Source organism: Eurosta solidaginis, chromosome 2, assembly GCF_040869045.1.
Source record: "Eurosta solidaginis isolate ZX-2024a chromosome 2, ASM4086904v1, whole genome shotgun sequence".
Taxonomy (NCBI): Eukaryota; Metazoa; Arthropoda; class Insecta; order Diptera; family Tephritidae; genus Eurosta; species Eurosta solidaginis.
In genome coordinates, this window is record NC_090320.1 from 216,345,162 (window position 1) to 216,361,565 (window position 16,404).

At 32.4% G+C, this 16,404-nt stretch overlaps 1 protein-coding gene across 1 annotated transcript; it reads left to right on the forward strand.

The window, feature by feature from the left end:
• The first annotated feature begins 28 nt into the window (after positions 1-28).
• LOC137240596 (ras-interacting protein RIP3-like) lies at positions 29-9,712 on the forward strand. The gene has a single exon (XM_067767082.1). It carries the CDS (start codon positions 31-33, stop codon positions 2,152-2,154), a length of 2,124 nt encoding a protein of 707 aa, XP_067623183.1. The 5' UTR covers positions 29-30; the 3' UTR covers positions 2,155-9,712.
• Positions 9,713-16,404: the final 6,692 nt, after the last annotated feature.

Consider the following 16,404-nt stretch of genomic DNA (forward strand, 5'->3'; position numbering starts at 1 on the left):
AATACCAAGATCAATGCAACAACAACAACAATGGCCGCACTAAAACGTATACCAAACGCAGCAGCAGCAGAAGCAGCAGCGGCAATAGCAGCCAATAATACAACTACTATTTATGCGAAAAGAAATACGACTAATCTAATAAATAATATAAATACGACGACGATGACGAAGACGACAAACACGACGTTATTAAGTAATAATAGTAGTAGTAGAAAATTGTTAATGAAAAACCAATTACATTTAAATCTAAATGTAATCGAACCATTGAATGTTGATAATGATGATAATGAATTAAATTCGACGATGGAAGCGTTAGGGGAAGCGGAAGGATCATTTGGAATAGAACAACCACCACTAAAAAAATTGGAACGGGATGGTGTCAATGTAGAAACCGTCACAACAGTGCCTCAACAACAACAACCACATGGACAAAAACAACAATATAGCAATTTCGAAGAAATTTCAGTGGGACAGTCGTCTACAGTAGCTTCAGCAGCAACCGTGAGACGTATGGCTGCGGCAACATCGTTATCATCATCGCCGTCAGCATTATTAAATTCATCATTAACGGCATTAGCTAAATTTAATCGAATCATAGATAGTACAATGCCGGAAACCAATTACTATCTGCACGAACAAACGCAGCAGCAGCAGCAGCAGCGGGGGCAATTTCAGTGCGGTATTAAAAAAACAATGCACGCCGACGATGCTACACTGCCGACAGCAGTATTGAGTGAAGCATTACAACAGCGCTTAGCTCTCGTATATCCCGACATTGTATCAGCTGATTCGCAATCGAAAAAAATTAATTTCACAACAACAAAAACAGTAGCAGCAGCAACAGTAGTGGCAGGAGTAGCAAAAGCAAACTATGCAGCAAAATCGAAAGCAAAAGTGAAAGGAAAATCTGTTGCGTCGCATGAACGTTTACGCTCGAAACAAACGGAAACGACAGATACAGCGGCGCAAGACGAAGCATCTACTGCTGCAGCAACAGCGGCACCATCAAACGACGATAATCAAATGAAACGAAATGATGTGCATTATTTGTTGAAACAATTAAATAGTTTTAGTGATATAGAAGAAATAGAAATTGTTGATATGGAGCAAAGGCAGCGACAACTCGATGAACAGCAACAGCGTTTGTCAACGCTGCAACAACAGCAGCTAGCGCAACAATTGGCACAAGAACAACAGCAACAACAGCATATTGGGGGTCATGGGGGTGGTGGTGGGGGTATGGACAATAAATCACAATCTCCGACAGCGCAATCGCTTGTAATAATATCACCATCGTCGCTATCGCACAAAGGCATACGACGTTACGCCTCATTGCATCAACAAGAATATAGTACGCATCATTACTATACACTTGATAGTGACGAGGCGCTCGATAATTTCGAACAGCAACAACAATACTTATTGCAACAATTCGACGATTATCTTTTTCAGTCCTGCCATTATTTGGAGACAAATTCATTTGCTGCAAACTATCGCACTGCCATGGTCGAAAGTAGCTCACATGAATTTCGGCCATCAATGACGACGCCCTCAACAACGGCGACGACAACACGTACGGGCACATCTGGTGCAGCGTCAGTCTCATCAGAGCAATCACTTGAGCTGCACGAGATCGAACCACCAAGCGTGATATGCAAGGCAACGCCACCATTACCACCAGAGCCAGAGCATCCTGCAACGGTTACAACGCCACCACAACAACCAACAGTTGGCATAAGTTTGGCGCCAACGTCTGTAACGCTGCCGCCTACGCCACCCAAACGTTTTGGCATGCAAGCACGTTTAACCATCAGTGGGATACAAACTGAACTTACCGCTACCACTGCCCTAAATATGGAGCCATCGCTATCGAAGAGCACAAGCAGTTCGGCTAGCTCTTCCGAAGACCAACGTCGTCGAGCACCATTTTTCAAGTGCTGCTACACACCTATCGATCGTTGGCGTGAGAAGCGTAGTGCCGCGCATACGGCTGCAGCAACACAAAAACATAGCGATCGACACAGCGCTGCAAAGCAGTCCGAAAGCGAAGTTGGCCTTGCGGCGTCGTCTGTAAGTGGTAGAGAGCGGCGAGGTAGTAGCGTCGCTGGTGGTGTACCTCAGCAACTTACACGAAAAAATGGTCATGCTGTTTGACAAATTGCATGCACAACAAAGTGTGAAGGCGTTACCATAACCCGATGTTGATGAAGAAGAAGCATTTACTTAAATGTGGCAGTGATCAATTATGTCACTGTCTACTTGCGATATCAACAATTTTATTCTATTTCTATAATTGCAACTTGGGATACTAATTTAAGATACATACGTACATTCCATATATATGCAGTGTATAGAGAAAGTATGTCTGGAAATGTCTCAAGCTAATAATTTCTTTGAAATTAAAACTTTTGAATATAAATTTCGTTAACGTACAAGAGATTTCCGAAATCAATTGGCGTACATGTACTACATAGAAAAAATATAGTATAGAGAAATTTTAAAATAAAAGTGTTCTAAATGTTACAGCTTTTTTAAAACTAAACGACATAGACATGAAACCTAAAAGCAAAGCTTCTAAACACTGTGCAACAATAATTATCAGGTCCGCGAAAGCCTCTTCTTTCAACTAACTGTTTTTAAAAGTTGATAACTATTTTTTTTGCCAGTTCAAAAACACCATATCTCAAAATATTGTTTAAAATGTCATGAGCATAGGACGTTTAGAATTTGGAAAGTTCTAGCTCAGAACTTGTTTAAAAAGTGCACTTTTTCATCTTAGTTTTTTTTTTTTCAAAAAAAGCATTTTGCGGAGATAGCGTGTTTTTGAGATTTAGGATCTTCAGCCGATTTTCGTGATTAAACGCTCTATCTCAATGAAATTTTGAAAAACTCTACTTAACCTTCGAGGAGCGCTATTAACCGCTAAAAAAGCGCAAATTTTCTTTTGATCTGGCAGTCTATAGTACGGCGAATTTGATTTGAAATCGGTTGTTATCATCATATACAGATTCATCTTGATATTATCTTATAGGAGGCAAGTAAATATATTTATAGCTTCTACCGCGTTCGAGTTGAGATATTTTCTACCCAAGAAGTGATTGAAGATATGATTGTTGCGCTGTGTATAAGCAGAATAAATAATTTCTTAAACTAAGTATGTAGCTAAGAAGCAAACCTCAAAAATATAATATGTAGTATGAACAGCCTCTGCATTGCGCCTAGCTGATAATACGAAGGTTAATTATTATTTAAAAACTATTTGGTTTTTGCATATTTTTGTTTTATGAATTTTTAATGTATGGGGAAGGATAAAGCATTATAAAATAGTGCTAAGTTATTTTACTCAAATACTTTTCTTATTACATACTTTAATAGTACGTTTTGAAAACTTTAAATTGTGAACTAACACTCTTTTGAATGCTTTTTAATGCCTATTTTAATTTATATATAAATTGAATTAAATTTTTGTAATAATATTAAACGTTTTTTACTAAAATAAAATACCTTGTTAAAACATTATTTTAATTTTTAGCATTATTTCCAACATTGTTTTGAATGCTGTCTTTGAAATTATATATATTATGTAAAAAAATTATTATTTTTTTTATTTTTGTTAGTTTTTTTTTTTTGTTTTTATTTATTTATGTTTTTTTTTTGTTTTATTATCAAAATTCTTTAATTATTACCTTTTTCATATTTATTGATTGCTTTTTTCTGTACCGCTTTATATGTAATGTACATGTAGCTACATTTTTTAAAACTTTTTATTTTAGCATTAATATTAAATATTTTGCAATTCTTTTTCATTTTTCGATAAGTTTGTACAATATTTTCGATAGCTCTTTTATTTTAGTATTTTTACTACTTTTCCAAGGAGTTTGTCACTTATAACTTTTCTCAAAAACCTTCCAATCCTAGTTAAAGTTTTTGTAAAAATTATTTTTCAGCTTGAAGTAATATTTTAATTTTAATACTTTTAATTGAGTTTAAACTTTAACTTCAGTACCATTCTTTAAGTACTTTTTTATAGCATATACTTTCAATACTTATTCATAATTTTTCAAGTTATTTGTTTCTTTGAGTTTTTATACTTTGCTGAAAAAATGTTTTGTTATCTATATATATTTTTAGTAGCTTTTTGGTACCATTTTAATATTTAAAAAATATTTTTCATCATATTTCAATGTTTGTAATGGGTACTTTTTTCACTTTAATTTTAATATTTTGGAGTTTTTCCTATCATTTAAGTAGTAGTTTATAATTTTTTTTACATTTTTTACTCGTATTTACTATATTTCAAGTAATTTCTCTCTTTGAGTTTTTAATCTTTTTTAATACCTTTGGAAATATATGACATGGGTATTCATTTTTTTACTACTCTTTTTCGCTACTATTTTAATACCTCTAAAAATTTTTTTTTTTAATTTTCTTAGCACGACCTTAATTATTTATATATATTTTATTATAATTTATTTGTTTACTACAATTTTGAAATTTTAATATTAGTAATACTTTATTCATTATTTTTATCAAGTTTTTACTTTATTTTCAATACTTTTTGTGGTGCTTTTTTTTGAAATTTTTTAGTACTATTTTATTTTTTTATACCTTTTCTTTCTTATTTATTATTATTAAAGTAATTTGTCTCGTAAACTTTTATGCTTTTCTCAAAATTGCTTTAATACATATATATATTTCAAAATGTATGCCATAGATATTTTTTTAACAATTTTTTTTCTACTATTTTAAAACCGCTAAAAACCAATTTTTTAACTTTTCTTAGTGCTATCTTAATTTAATTAAGTTTTATATATAATTTACTACTTATATTAATATCTTTTTATTGGGTTTTAGGTATTTTTTTTATCTCTTTCTAAGTGGATTTTATACTTTTTTCAAAACATTTTTAAAACTTAAGCTACTTTTTTAAATTTAATTTGATGCTTAATTTTAATTATTACATTACAATAACATATGCTGTGCTAACTTTAATATTTTTTGTAAATGACCTATCTCAAATTTCACAACCATAAATATACACAAGTATGTACATGGCTTATGACCTTAGCAGTTCCATTGTTTTTCCAAAGGTTTTCAGTGAATTCGAGCCAAAACACGCAAACAAATCAATATGAGCAAAACAAAATTTAGTAGCTTTCTAAAAAAATTTTTACATCGCTTTATTTTATTTTTGTAATTAGCATGTACTACCAAGAGCCGTTCAGTGAGTTCCAAATTTTTTGTTTGCTTTCATATTGATTGGAAGCATTTCTTATAAATAAATAAAAATAATCCCCTATTGTAAGAACACCGAATATCAACTCACAATGCCTACACACACACACACATTCACATTGCGATTTACGTGAAAGCTACTAAAAATACAGACGTAACGAAAGACCGCACACAAACCAAGAAAAAAAACATTTGCATACATATAAACATTCATATATATAACACATTTAGTTTGCGAGCCTCACAAAGTTGCAAAAAAAAAACAATAAAAATTATATAAAAATCGAAATGAAAGTGTGAATGCATAAGAGTAAATAATAGCTTATAAAGTTTAATATTAAATTAACAAAAAAAAAAAAAAAACATGCCGTCGGTAGGTAAAAAAAATGCAAAAAAAAAAAAGAAGAAATTTCAGCAGCAGCACATAGCATACTACACGAATGTTTATGAAAAAAGCAAAACCAATAAAAAAGTACTTTACAAAATTAAAACTATAATTGTAATAATAATAACGCGAGCGTTTAGTCTTAATTTATATAAATATAAAAAGAAAATGCAAATACTAATTATAAGAAACTTTTTCTAAAACACAAATAAAATTACATACATGCATAAATAAAAATATTAGTAGAAAAAAAGCAAATAAGTAAAAGAAAACCGATGCATAAAAAATATAACAAGAAAAAATCACGTTGTTAAAGCATTACAAAAAACCAAAACGCTAAGTATATGCAAATATTACAAATGCATAACAAAAACTGAATGTAGGAAAAAATTAAAAAACAAAAATAAATAAATAAATACATGAAACGCAAATTAATGTAAGCTATGACCTAAATGAAAGCGCATCAAATACCAGTTAATAAATATGTAATTAATTTAGAGAGCTTGTATAGTAAATTATATGTATACTTAGATACATATATATATAAAAGAAAAAAAAATATTTGCAAATTTCATTACAAACAAAACAAAAAATAAAAATACACTACTAAAAAAATTTACAAAAAAAAGCCTAAACAAGTAATATCCATAAATCAATTTGAAGCTCTAATTTATAATTTTTAACGCATTCTAGCAATAACTTCTTAGGTAAATTTCATTATAAATACATATACATAAATACATACATAGATAACATACCTACACAAAGCAAGCGAAAAAGTAAATGTAATGAAAGCAAAGCAAAGCAAAATACCACATCATACATAATCGAAGCGTTAAGCTACTCTGTTATATTTTTGATATAAATTCATAAGTGTAATTGCAATAATAATAGGCCATGCAAATAACAACAAAAAAAATATTTTGGGAAAAAAGTATATAATTTTGCGTTGTAATAATAATTTGCAATAATTAAAAACAAAAATAGAATTTATTTTTCAAATGTTTATAGCTGTTCTTTTTATTTTATTCTCTCTTCCTCTCCCTTGTTTGCAGTTTTCACTTAGTTTTGCTTAAGAAATATAATTTTTTTATAAAAATATGTACAAATATGTAATAAAATCAACCAAAACTTATGTTCAAGATCCAAGTCAAAATTCGTGAAAATTCTAATTCGAAACACGAAATGAAATAAAAATTTTAAAATACTCATTAAGTATTTTTAGAATTTTTCTGAGTATACCGCTTAAGCTACCACATTTTAGTACAACAAAATGTTAATCTTAATACCCTAAAAAGAGATCGTGATTTTTGGCAATCTTTTTTGTCAGTGAATTTCTTCCTTATAAAAAAAAAAAAATTATGTACAAAAGTTTGTTTGGAAGATAATGCTCTACTCAGCTGAAAATTGCCAAAAATCACGAAAGTTTTTTAGGGGATTAAGATTAACATTTTATTAAACTAAAATTCAATGAGCCAAAAACCTGCAAACACAGAAAATTTAAAAACAAAAATCTGAAGATTTTAAAATTTGACTGAAAATTCGTGTTTCGAATTTTGCGTAGGATCATGAAATTTAGTTAGTTGCTTAAACTAAAGTAAAACCAGGAGAAAACTGCAAACGCTCTTGTGCCAATATTTTATTCCGTGAGTGTAGAAGTGATGCGGACGCATTTTAAAGGGGAAAGTAGAGAGAACTTTTTACCAATTGCGGAACAAGGGTGGTTTAAAATACAATTGCTTTTTGTTTATAACAGAATATTCTGTCATAAATATATCTTATTTCGCAATCAATTTGTTGTTGATTTTGAAATAAAATTTTCGCATGCAACTGAAATTGATTGCAAATAAAAAAAAAAAAATATTTTACTGCGCGTGTAATTCTAGTTTCCGATTCTCATGCAACTGAAATTGAGTGCAAAATTGATCAATATTTTCGCAGCACTCATAATTGTAACGTATGGGTAAATCAACTGTGTGAAATAAGATTGTCGCATGCAATTAAAATTGATCTTAGAAGTTATCAACATGATGTGCGTCTTGAGGTTCTGATAATGTAATGCGTTGGTTAAATAATTTTTTTTTTTGATATTCAAATTTTCGCGTGCAATCGAAACTGATTGCAATATTGCTCATCTTTCTTGCGTCTCCTTTCTCATTTACGGCTAAATCAACTTTTTGAAATTAAATTGTCGCAAGCAATTGAAATTGATTGTAAACTTGATGGAATTGTTTGCATCATTGATGTTATGCTAATGTAATGCTTTTTTGGCTCGTTTTTTTTTTGTTATTCAAATTTTCGCATGCAGTTGAAATCGATTGCAAAATTGCTCAACATTCTTTCGTCGTCTTTCTCATTGGGGTTCTGCAATGTAGTGCCTAGTTGGTTCGGTTTTTTGTTGTCATTCAAATGAATATTGGCAAAGGAGGGTGCAGATATCAAAAGGACACTGGCGTTGCATCTTTTCTTTCAAGCAAGAAAGACGTGGACACAAGCGCGGGGATGCAACATTGCTAGGATCAATTCCAATAACCCGAGAATAAACTTAAACATAAACTGGGATGAAAGTGATAGTTGGAGTGGGTAGGAGATAAATGAAATAAGGGATAGACAAGCACGAGAAGAAAATTGAATTGATTAAAGTAGACAAGAATGGTAGATAGCAGTGGTGCACACGACAGCTTCGTAGAGCTTCGGAAAACTTTTCGACGTTCACATATGTAAATGTCGTGTGAGCGCAGCGACAGAGAATTAATCAAGCAAGCATTAAATCAGTTTCACTTTTGCTTATAGCAGTAAACATCTCACGCGTGAATTCTATGCTCAAACATTCTCCATGTAAACACATACTATTACAAAAAAGTTGCGTTTGTATTCGAAGGTCTGCGAGAAGAGGGGAAGCGAGGCTCACTTTTTGAATACAAGCAAGCCAATTATCGCGCAGGTCAAAGTCTGCCGGAGACACTAGTTTTTTTTTTAATAAAAGTGGAATTTTTTTTTTATTTTTAAATGCGAAATTTTGTAAATTGTAAATGATACTTTTTTCTTCTACGATTAAATGTAAAAAAAAAAAATTTTGCAATGTAAAACCATGAAATTATTTGTTTAAAAATTCATCGTACCTATAGCAAGCAAACACACATGCATACATACATACATATATGTTAATTGATCCAAAATACCAGTTGTTAAGTTTGAATTTTTGATTATTCGAAATGTTACGTACGAAGCTGTTAATTTTGTTCGTTGATTTTTATATAATAATATGTAAAATATATGCATAAATAAATACCTGAAATATATACATATACATACATACTTTCTAACAGACACATTGGCAAAAAAATAAATAAATATCAATGTAATGTAAGAACGAAATTTGCAAATTTAAAAGGAATTGTTAAAACCTATTTTCCTTAAATTAATACAAACAAATAATTAATTGAATTTATTTATTCATAAATTCTGTATCATAAAAAATAACTGTATCACATGCATATAAGCAAAAATACCAAAAAAAAATTATATTTCAAAGTTTGACACGTTGTTAAGAGTATATTGAATTTTTTTTCTTTGATATTGCTTTTGATTTTTTTTATTTTTTTGGTTGCGTTAAGCCAAGCCGAGTTTGTTCCACTGTAAACAACGATGCAAACGTTAAAATTGTCGACGTATGCATATAATAAATAAATTTAATACACTAAACAATTAACATTCATACATGAATACATACATACATATATCAAAAGTAAACTTGTCAATTTTGTTATGCATATTTTTATTACTAAATTTACAAGCATATATGGCGAAGGGAAGTCGTAAAAGAAGTGAATGTTTACAACGGTTTTTCTTATTATTATTATTATCTATTATTATTATTATCATTATTATTATTATTATTACCAAGCATTCTCTTATATCAAATCAATAATTCTTATATATTATCACTAGTACCACAATAAAACACACATACACACCACATACTTAATTATACTATATACTCACGAAACGGGCAAAATGAAAATGCGAAGAAATTATACACAATAAAACAGAAAAAAATATATATAACAAAAATATCTTAACAAACAACAACGACTTTTTCTAATATCTTTGAGCGGTTTTAAAATCATGGATTAGCATTTCATTATCATACTGGAGCTCGGTTTTTCAGTGGTTGTTTGAGCCAGGCTTAAATTGAGATTGTTTAAACTCTAGTCAAATTTAAACTCCTGTTAAACTACTTAGCAGTTTTTCAGTCACAGTTTAGGGCCGCCTTGGGGGTAAGCTTTTTTGTACGGCAACATTGGTTTTTTAGTATCTAGATAATTTTTAGATATGGCAACAGCTGGATTTTGTTTACCCAACAAGCATGGAAAAAATATTTATCCAGCGAAATATATAAATAGTTCCGGAGGTGATATCCAACATCATTATTTAATTATTCTTAAACCAGATAGATCTCGAGTTGATATCCAACATCATTCTCCAATCACTATCCAACCTTTGAGAGATTTTGGGAAATATGCTGTACTCAAATGCAGGGACGGAAACTTATTCCTTTTATAATATAATTCCTTGCAAAACTGTTAATTTGGGACTTTTAATATATTTGGATCAACATAAAAATTATTTTCCGATTTTTATTACCTGAGTCCGATAGAACTAGCTAAGCTCGGACTTTTAAAAATAAAAGTCCGGAAATAAAAGTTAAATACGGACTTTTCTTTTTTAAGGCCAAAATAAAAGTGCGGATACATAACAAAGAAACGGCTTATCCGAATTAAACAAATTTTTTCTTTCTGATAAACCGTTTCTTTGTTATCAAGCCGGACTTTTATTTTGGCCTTAAAAAATAAAATTCCGGATTTAACTTTTATTTTAAGTCCGAGTTTAAATAGTTCTATCGGACTCAAAAAATAAAAATACAGATTTTACTTTATATGTGGACTTTTATGGAAAAAGTTCGAAAAAAAAATGATGCATGATTCGACATGATATTTCTATAGGGATACCTGAGAACTCAAACATTTTTACCTAGGACAGTTTTTTGACCCGGACTTTTTCGACTCCGAAAAAAAATAATAATTATTTTCCGTCCCTGCTCAAATGAATATCCAAAACATTTCTCCAGTTGATATTGGATATCGCGTTGAGGTGGAGTTGAAAAAAATTTCCAAGGTGGTACCACCAAACCAGCAGCTATTTATTGTGAGAAATAAACACCTGGGGCCCTATTCAGTAACTGTGAGTTTTAAAATGTACACTTTTTCTTCTTAGAATTTGTATGAAAGAAAAATGTACATTTCAAAACTCATAGTTACTGAATAGGGCCCCTGGTTGATAGCAGTAATGAAGTGTAACTAATCAAAAATAAATTAAGCATACATATTTTATTTTATTTTCGTGAAAATATGTAGAGTATGGAATCTTACATTTGAGTCCAGTTAGAGAACCAAAAGTTGAGAATTAAATTTTTGCAGCTTAAGTAATAGAAGTTTTTGCTTTATAAAAAAATCCCTCTTTTCTGAGTACGTTATAATTCTCGAGTTGAGCCAATGTTTGGAAGCAACTCTTGAGCTTTTAGAAGTATTCCTAGTTATCAACATGAGCTCTAATGGTACTCAAGCCCAAATGCTTGTTGGGTATGTATATTCGACACCATTTCGAACGAACGCAAATAACTGATAGATTAACTAGATTTTAACCTTGCCAGATCGGCCGCTTAAGCTCAGCTTAAGCTTCAGTTAAATTATACTGAAAAACTGCAGAATAAGTTTAAGTGTAGTTTAACTGACAAACTGATTTGAAATTGTCCTGAAAAACTGGGCCGTTGTTCAGTGGTTGTTTAAGCTAAGCTTAAACTGAGTGGCGCATAATCATAGTCAAAATAAAATGGGTTTTAAATTTAGTTTCAGCTTTTTTGACAGATAGCTCATATAAAATTAGGTCAAAAAGCTGCAACAGTTTGTTTAAACTCTAGGCAAATTTAAGCGCCATTTAAAGCCCCGTCACAAGCAGGTGTTCATATAGATGCGTTTAACACAATCGTATGCATTACGAGTAGATTGCCATGTATTTTTATGGAGAAGGGCAAATCCAGCGACATTAGCGCCATCTGACATGAAAAAGGAGCCATCTTCCAACTTTTGTGGCAAGCAAAGCATAAGAAGAATTTGACATTTGATTTGGCTAATGGTGCTTTCACACTTTGCAAGTGAAATTACTTTTCCCACTCGTTGGTAACTTTTCTAACATTTTTCGCAATTAAAAACTGCAATATACACCCCTATCATGCATTTCGACTTGGATTGAAATTTTCTCCGTTTGGCAACTTTGGTATCATGCGTTCCGTTTCCGTTCAGTTCAACTTCGAAATTTACAATTCTGTCTATCATGCACTTCGATCGTAGCTCCGTTTTTCTAAGTTGCAATTTTGTTGGCGGAGAACTTTTTGTTTTTTTATTTAGCTGTACAAATTTTATTAATTTGCGTGATTTTTTTTTTAATTTTCTTAAAATGTAAGTAAAACTTTTATTTAAGAGTTGTAAAACTGACGATATTTCCAGTTTTTGCGCTCGAATGATGTTTTTTGATATGCTTTCAGATCAAAAACAACAACACCAGAGCAATATGGAAAATTGGCAGATATGATGGAGAGTAAGCCAGATATAGCCAACGGTTTCCACCAGCGTCCGAAGGAAGATGTGCAGGCTCCAAATTGTAAGAAAATTGTCTATTTTTACGTGCAATTACTTACAGCCCATCGATCATCTGGAAGGGATCGCACATATCTCGCAATCTTCTCCTTTCAATTCTCACCACAGCATTCTGAGATGCGCTGCTCTCCTCCTCAACCAGTAATATCGCCGCGGATAAGGATTCCATACTTACGTTTAATAAAAATAATAACAATATAAAAATTTTACTTTTATTTATTTTCTTTGAACAGCACTAATTTGTGTATTTTTGCTTTGTTATGTTCCAGTTTCACATATTTCAAGGCAAACAGCTGATTTCGAAAGAGTTATAGCTCTTCCTCTTCTTCTTTCAATCCAATTGCAACGCATGATACCTACTTTCGACACCGGCGGAGCGTAGAGCGGGAACGTAATCGAAATGCATGATAGGGGTGATAATAAATGAATACGACACAAAATATGTTAGCAAGTATTTTTGTTGTATAGGGTAACTGTTTATACCAGTGCTTCGTGTGTATGTGAACGGGCAAGGCGAAATAAACTTCAATTGCCAAGTCTGAAGTTCCTACAAACGCAACATCTTGCGTGATTGTGGTGATGTTACTGGCATGCATAAGATTGCGTTGAACGCATCTATGTATATGAAAAACTTTTATTGTGTCTCGGCCATTATACTACAGAGCAGTTTTTCAGTCACAGTTTGAGGCAGCCTTGGTTTGGGCTTTTTTGAACGGAAACATTGGTTTCTCATTAGGGGGACTCATGTAACCGTATAAATGCCTTATAAAGTGTGTACACGTATAAATTTATCTAGTGCGTAAACGAGCTGTCAAATTTTGTATGAAAAATCATTTACACAATTTGTATAAATTTATGCGCATATTTCATTGTGTAAACGCGGTAAACTCAAAGGAATGCAACCTTGCAGACATTACAGCAGGCATTTTCATCAGAAATTTCCAACATCAGCAAGTAAAGGCGTTTTAGTTTTGATTTTTCACTTAATCTTGGCATTTTTTAATTTGTATAACAATCAAAAAAATTTTGTTTGGCAATAATACAGCTGATAAACAATCAAGTTTATCAAGAGTATTACTAGGTGCGTTCATATAACCGCGTGTGTAAATTGATATAATTTTACACCTTATAAGTTTATATGCTTTCATGAGTACCCTATTATCTAGATATTTTGTAGGTATGGCAACAGCTGGACTTCGTTTACCCAACAAACATGGAAAAAGTATTTCTCCAGCCTTCCAGAAATATATAGTATCTAGTTTTCAAGTTGGTATCCAATATCATTCTCGAGTCACTATCCAACCTTTGAAAACCTTTTTAAAATTTATAGTTCTTCGATTTTTATTGCGGGCTACCTAAAACAACTTTTCCTCAGATAACTTAAATAGTTTCCTTGTTTGAGAGAGGGTCAAGGAATTTAAAGTGGAATTCACATTTCTTGTATTGGTCATAACTTCTGAAGGACAGGGTTGTATTTTGCTAGTGTTAGGCCCGGGTTTTCATTGCGAGTTTAAACTCGCCTAAAATTTGACTGGAGTTTAACCTTGCCACTTTTTCGATAACATAAAATCTTGCTGCTCATCTCAGCTTAAGCGGTCGAAGAGGCAAGTTAAAACTCTAGTCAACTTTAACTGGAGCTTGAACTCGCGCTTACAACCGGGACTTTTATAATAATAGTTGGGTACAAAAACTGGAACAAGAAACGTGATCGACCCTTGACTCCTTTTTGCACGTAACGCTTCAATTGTGAGAAGAATGTTGGAAATTGAACCTATTTTGCAGGGGTAAGGTGATTTTCAACCCAGCCGTAATATTAGCCGTGTTTTTTTTTTACACGCGTATACGTTTCGTTTGCGCGTGAAAAAAAAAACGCCTATCCTCCCTTAGATAATGCTTAGGAGACCCATCTAGCGGAAATTTCAGAGGTGTATTTAAAGTTTGTCGCTTAGCAGTCCATATAAAGTTTAAGCGTAAACGTATATAGACGTAAAAAAAAAACACAGCTATTATCAGTTGCGTAGGTAATTAACGATTTTTTTTCGACCACAAAAGAAAAAGAAGTGGAATAGAGTAAAGAATCAGATAAATATACCTAATTGCCTATCTATGTACACATGGTTATACAGCATGACGTTTTTAAGACATAAACACCAACAGGAGTTAAGTGCTAAACCATCGATGATCATATCCGAAGGACCTTTCTTGAAAACTCCAGTACTTTAGAAACGTTTTTTCTTAACCGGGTCACCCTTTCGTGTGTACTTCTATCATGGAAAGCTTCTCAGTGAATGTTCATCTACCTTGCAGATGCCGTTCGGAGTCGACATAATCCTCGATGGTAAGTAAATCTGATTAAAGAGTTAAAATGTTTGTAACACAAAAAAGCTATGCTCGTAAAATAATTTGCTTCACTAATTTCGTGGTTTTATTGCAAAACCGAAGTAACGGTTATTTAGTGAGAGAAAAAAAGTGCACTTGCAGCCGACGTAACCTCAAAAAAAAAAAAGTTTTCATATATCATTGGATAATTAATTATTTGTATTTCTATAAATAGAACAAAACGAACCAGACTCCATGTTCCAGTATTCGTTAACGCTAAAATTCCATCGCCAAAAATAACTAAAAACGGTATCAAGCTCGCAGAAAGGTATGCAACATTTAGTAACATATCTCATAACCGCCTAAAGCTGCCATTACACATACTTAGCATAGACTGGACTTGCTTAGTCTCCCTTGGTTGTATGATTTCTTCTTCTGCAAGAGTAGGATATTGTATATTGATAACAGGGTTCACCGCGCGCCCTGCCAAGACGTTTACCGATTCTGTGTGGATTTTGCTTAGGGCCTCCTTATGCTTGTCTGGATTAAACAGCTGTGTTGGCAAGTGCTAGATCTCGTCATAGTGCTTATGAAGATGTTCTCTTAACTCCTATGGGTGTGAGGCTACATCAAGCAGTTGTTTGCTAGGGTGCCCTATTTTGTGACAATTTAGCAAGAACTGCCTGTTCAGCATTTCGTTGTGCTCTTTAATGTTGAGTTCTTTGGCCTCACTGTGTTGGTGGTGTTCGGGAGTCATAAGGAGACATCCCGTGGCAGTTCTGATTGTTCCGACGCTACTTAGAACATACTTAGAAAATCAAAAATCAACAGACTTCCAAGTCATGTGAAGTATTTGGGGGTTGGGTTATCCATAAAATGCAGAGCTCATCAAACAGAACCGTAAATGACAGGTCTCAAGTTAAGTGAAGTCTATGCTAAGTATGAGTAACGGGCGCTTAAGTCCTACGTTAAGGTATAAAAATAAGTCCCATTTTACACCATACAATACTTGAATTTAAGACTGCCCTGATATTGGTAAAGGGGGTGAGAAAGGAGGGGACAGCATCCGTACCGTCAACTTATATCTTTAAAATATGTTTCCATTCCATTTTTTAATGCTTCCAATTGGCCCCAACAAAAAAAACGGTATCGAAGGGAAAGATTTATACAGGAAATCTAGTTATTTAACTACCAATTAGGTCTTAAGTACGCAAATGGAGATAATCGTGTTATATGTAGTAGAGCTTACGATTTCTTTTCGAACACAAGCGAGATTTCCGAGACCCAAAAAATCGAGAACTCGACTTCTCGCGAGATTCTCGTGTCTCGAAGTACTCGTAAATCTCGCGAGCTTCTCGACATTCTTACTTAGTCGCCGTATGGACAGTATTTATACACTTCTACACAAATCGCAAATAAATAAAGCCATTGAATATTAAACAGTTTTTGTTTCCTTATAAATGAAATCAATTATTTTTTACAGTTTCGCTCCTTCAAACGGCAGTATAAAGGTCAAAAATACCACATATAAATTTTTTTTTTTCTAGATTGGCGATGCACTATGGCACCTCTGGCGAAAAAGCCTGGCAAAATTTAAAAACTTCATGAAAGCGTTCGATTAACCTAGTGCATACATTTAATAGCAAAATTATCGGGGATCACTTTTTTTATTAAATATAAAATTATAATTTAGGACGTAGAGCCACCAATGTTGACCAATTTTCAACACTGTAAAAAATGTGTAGTTCT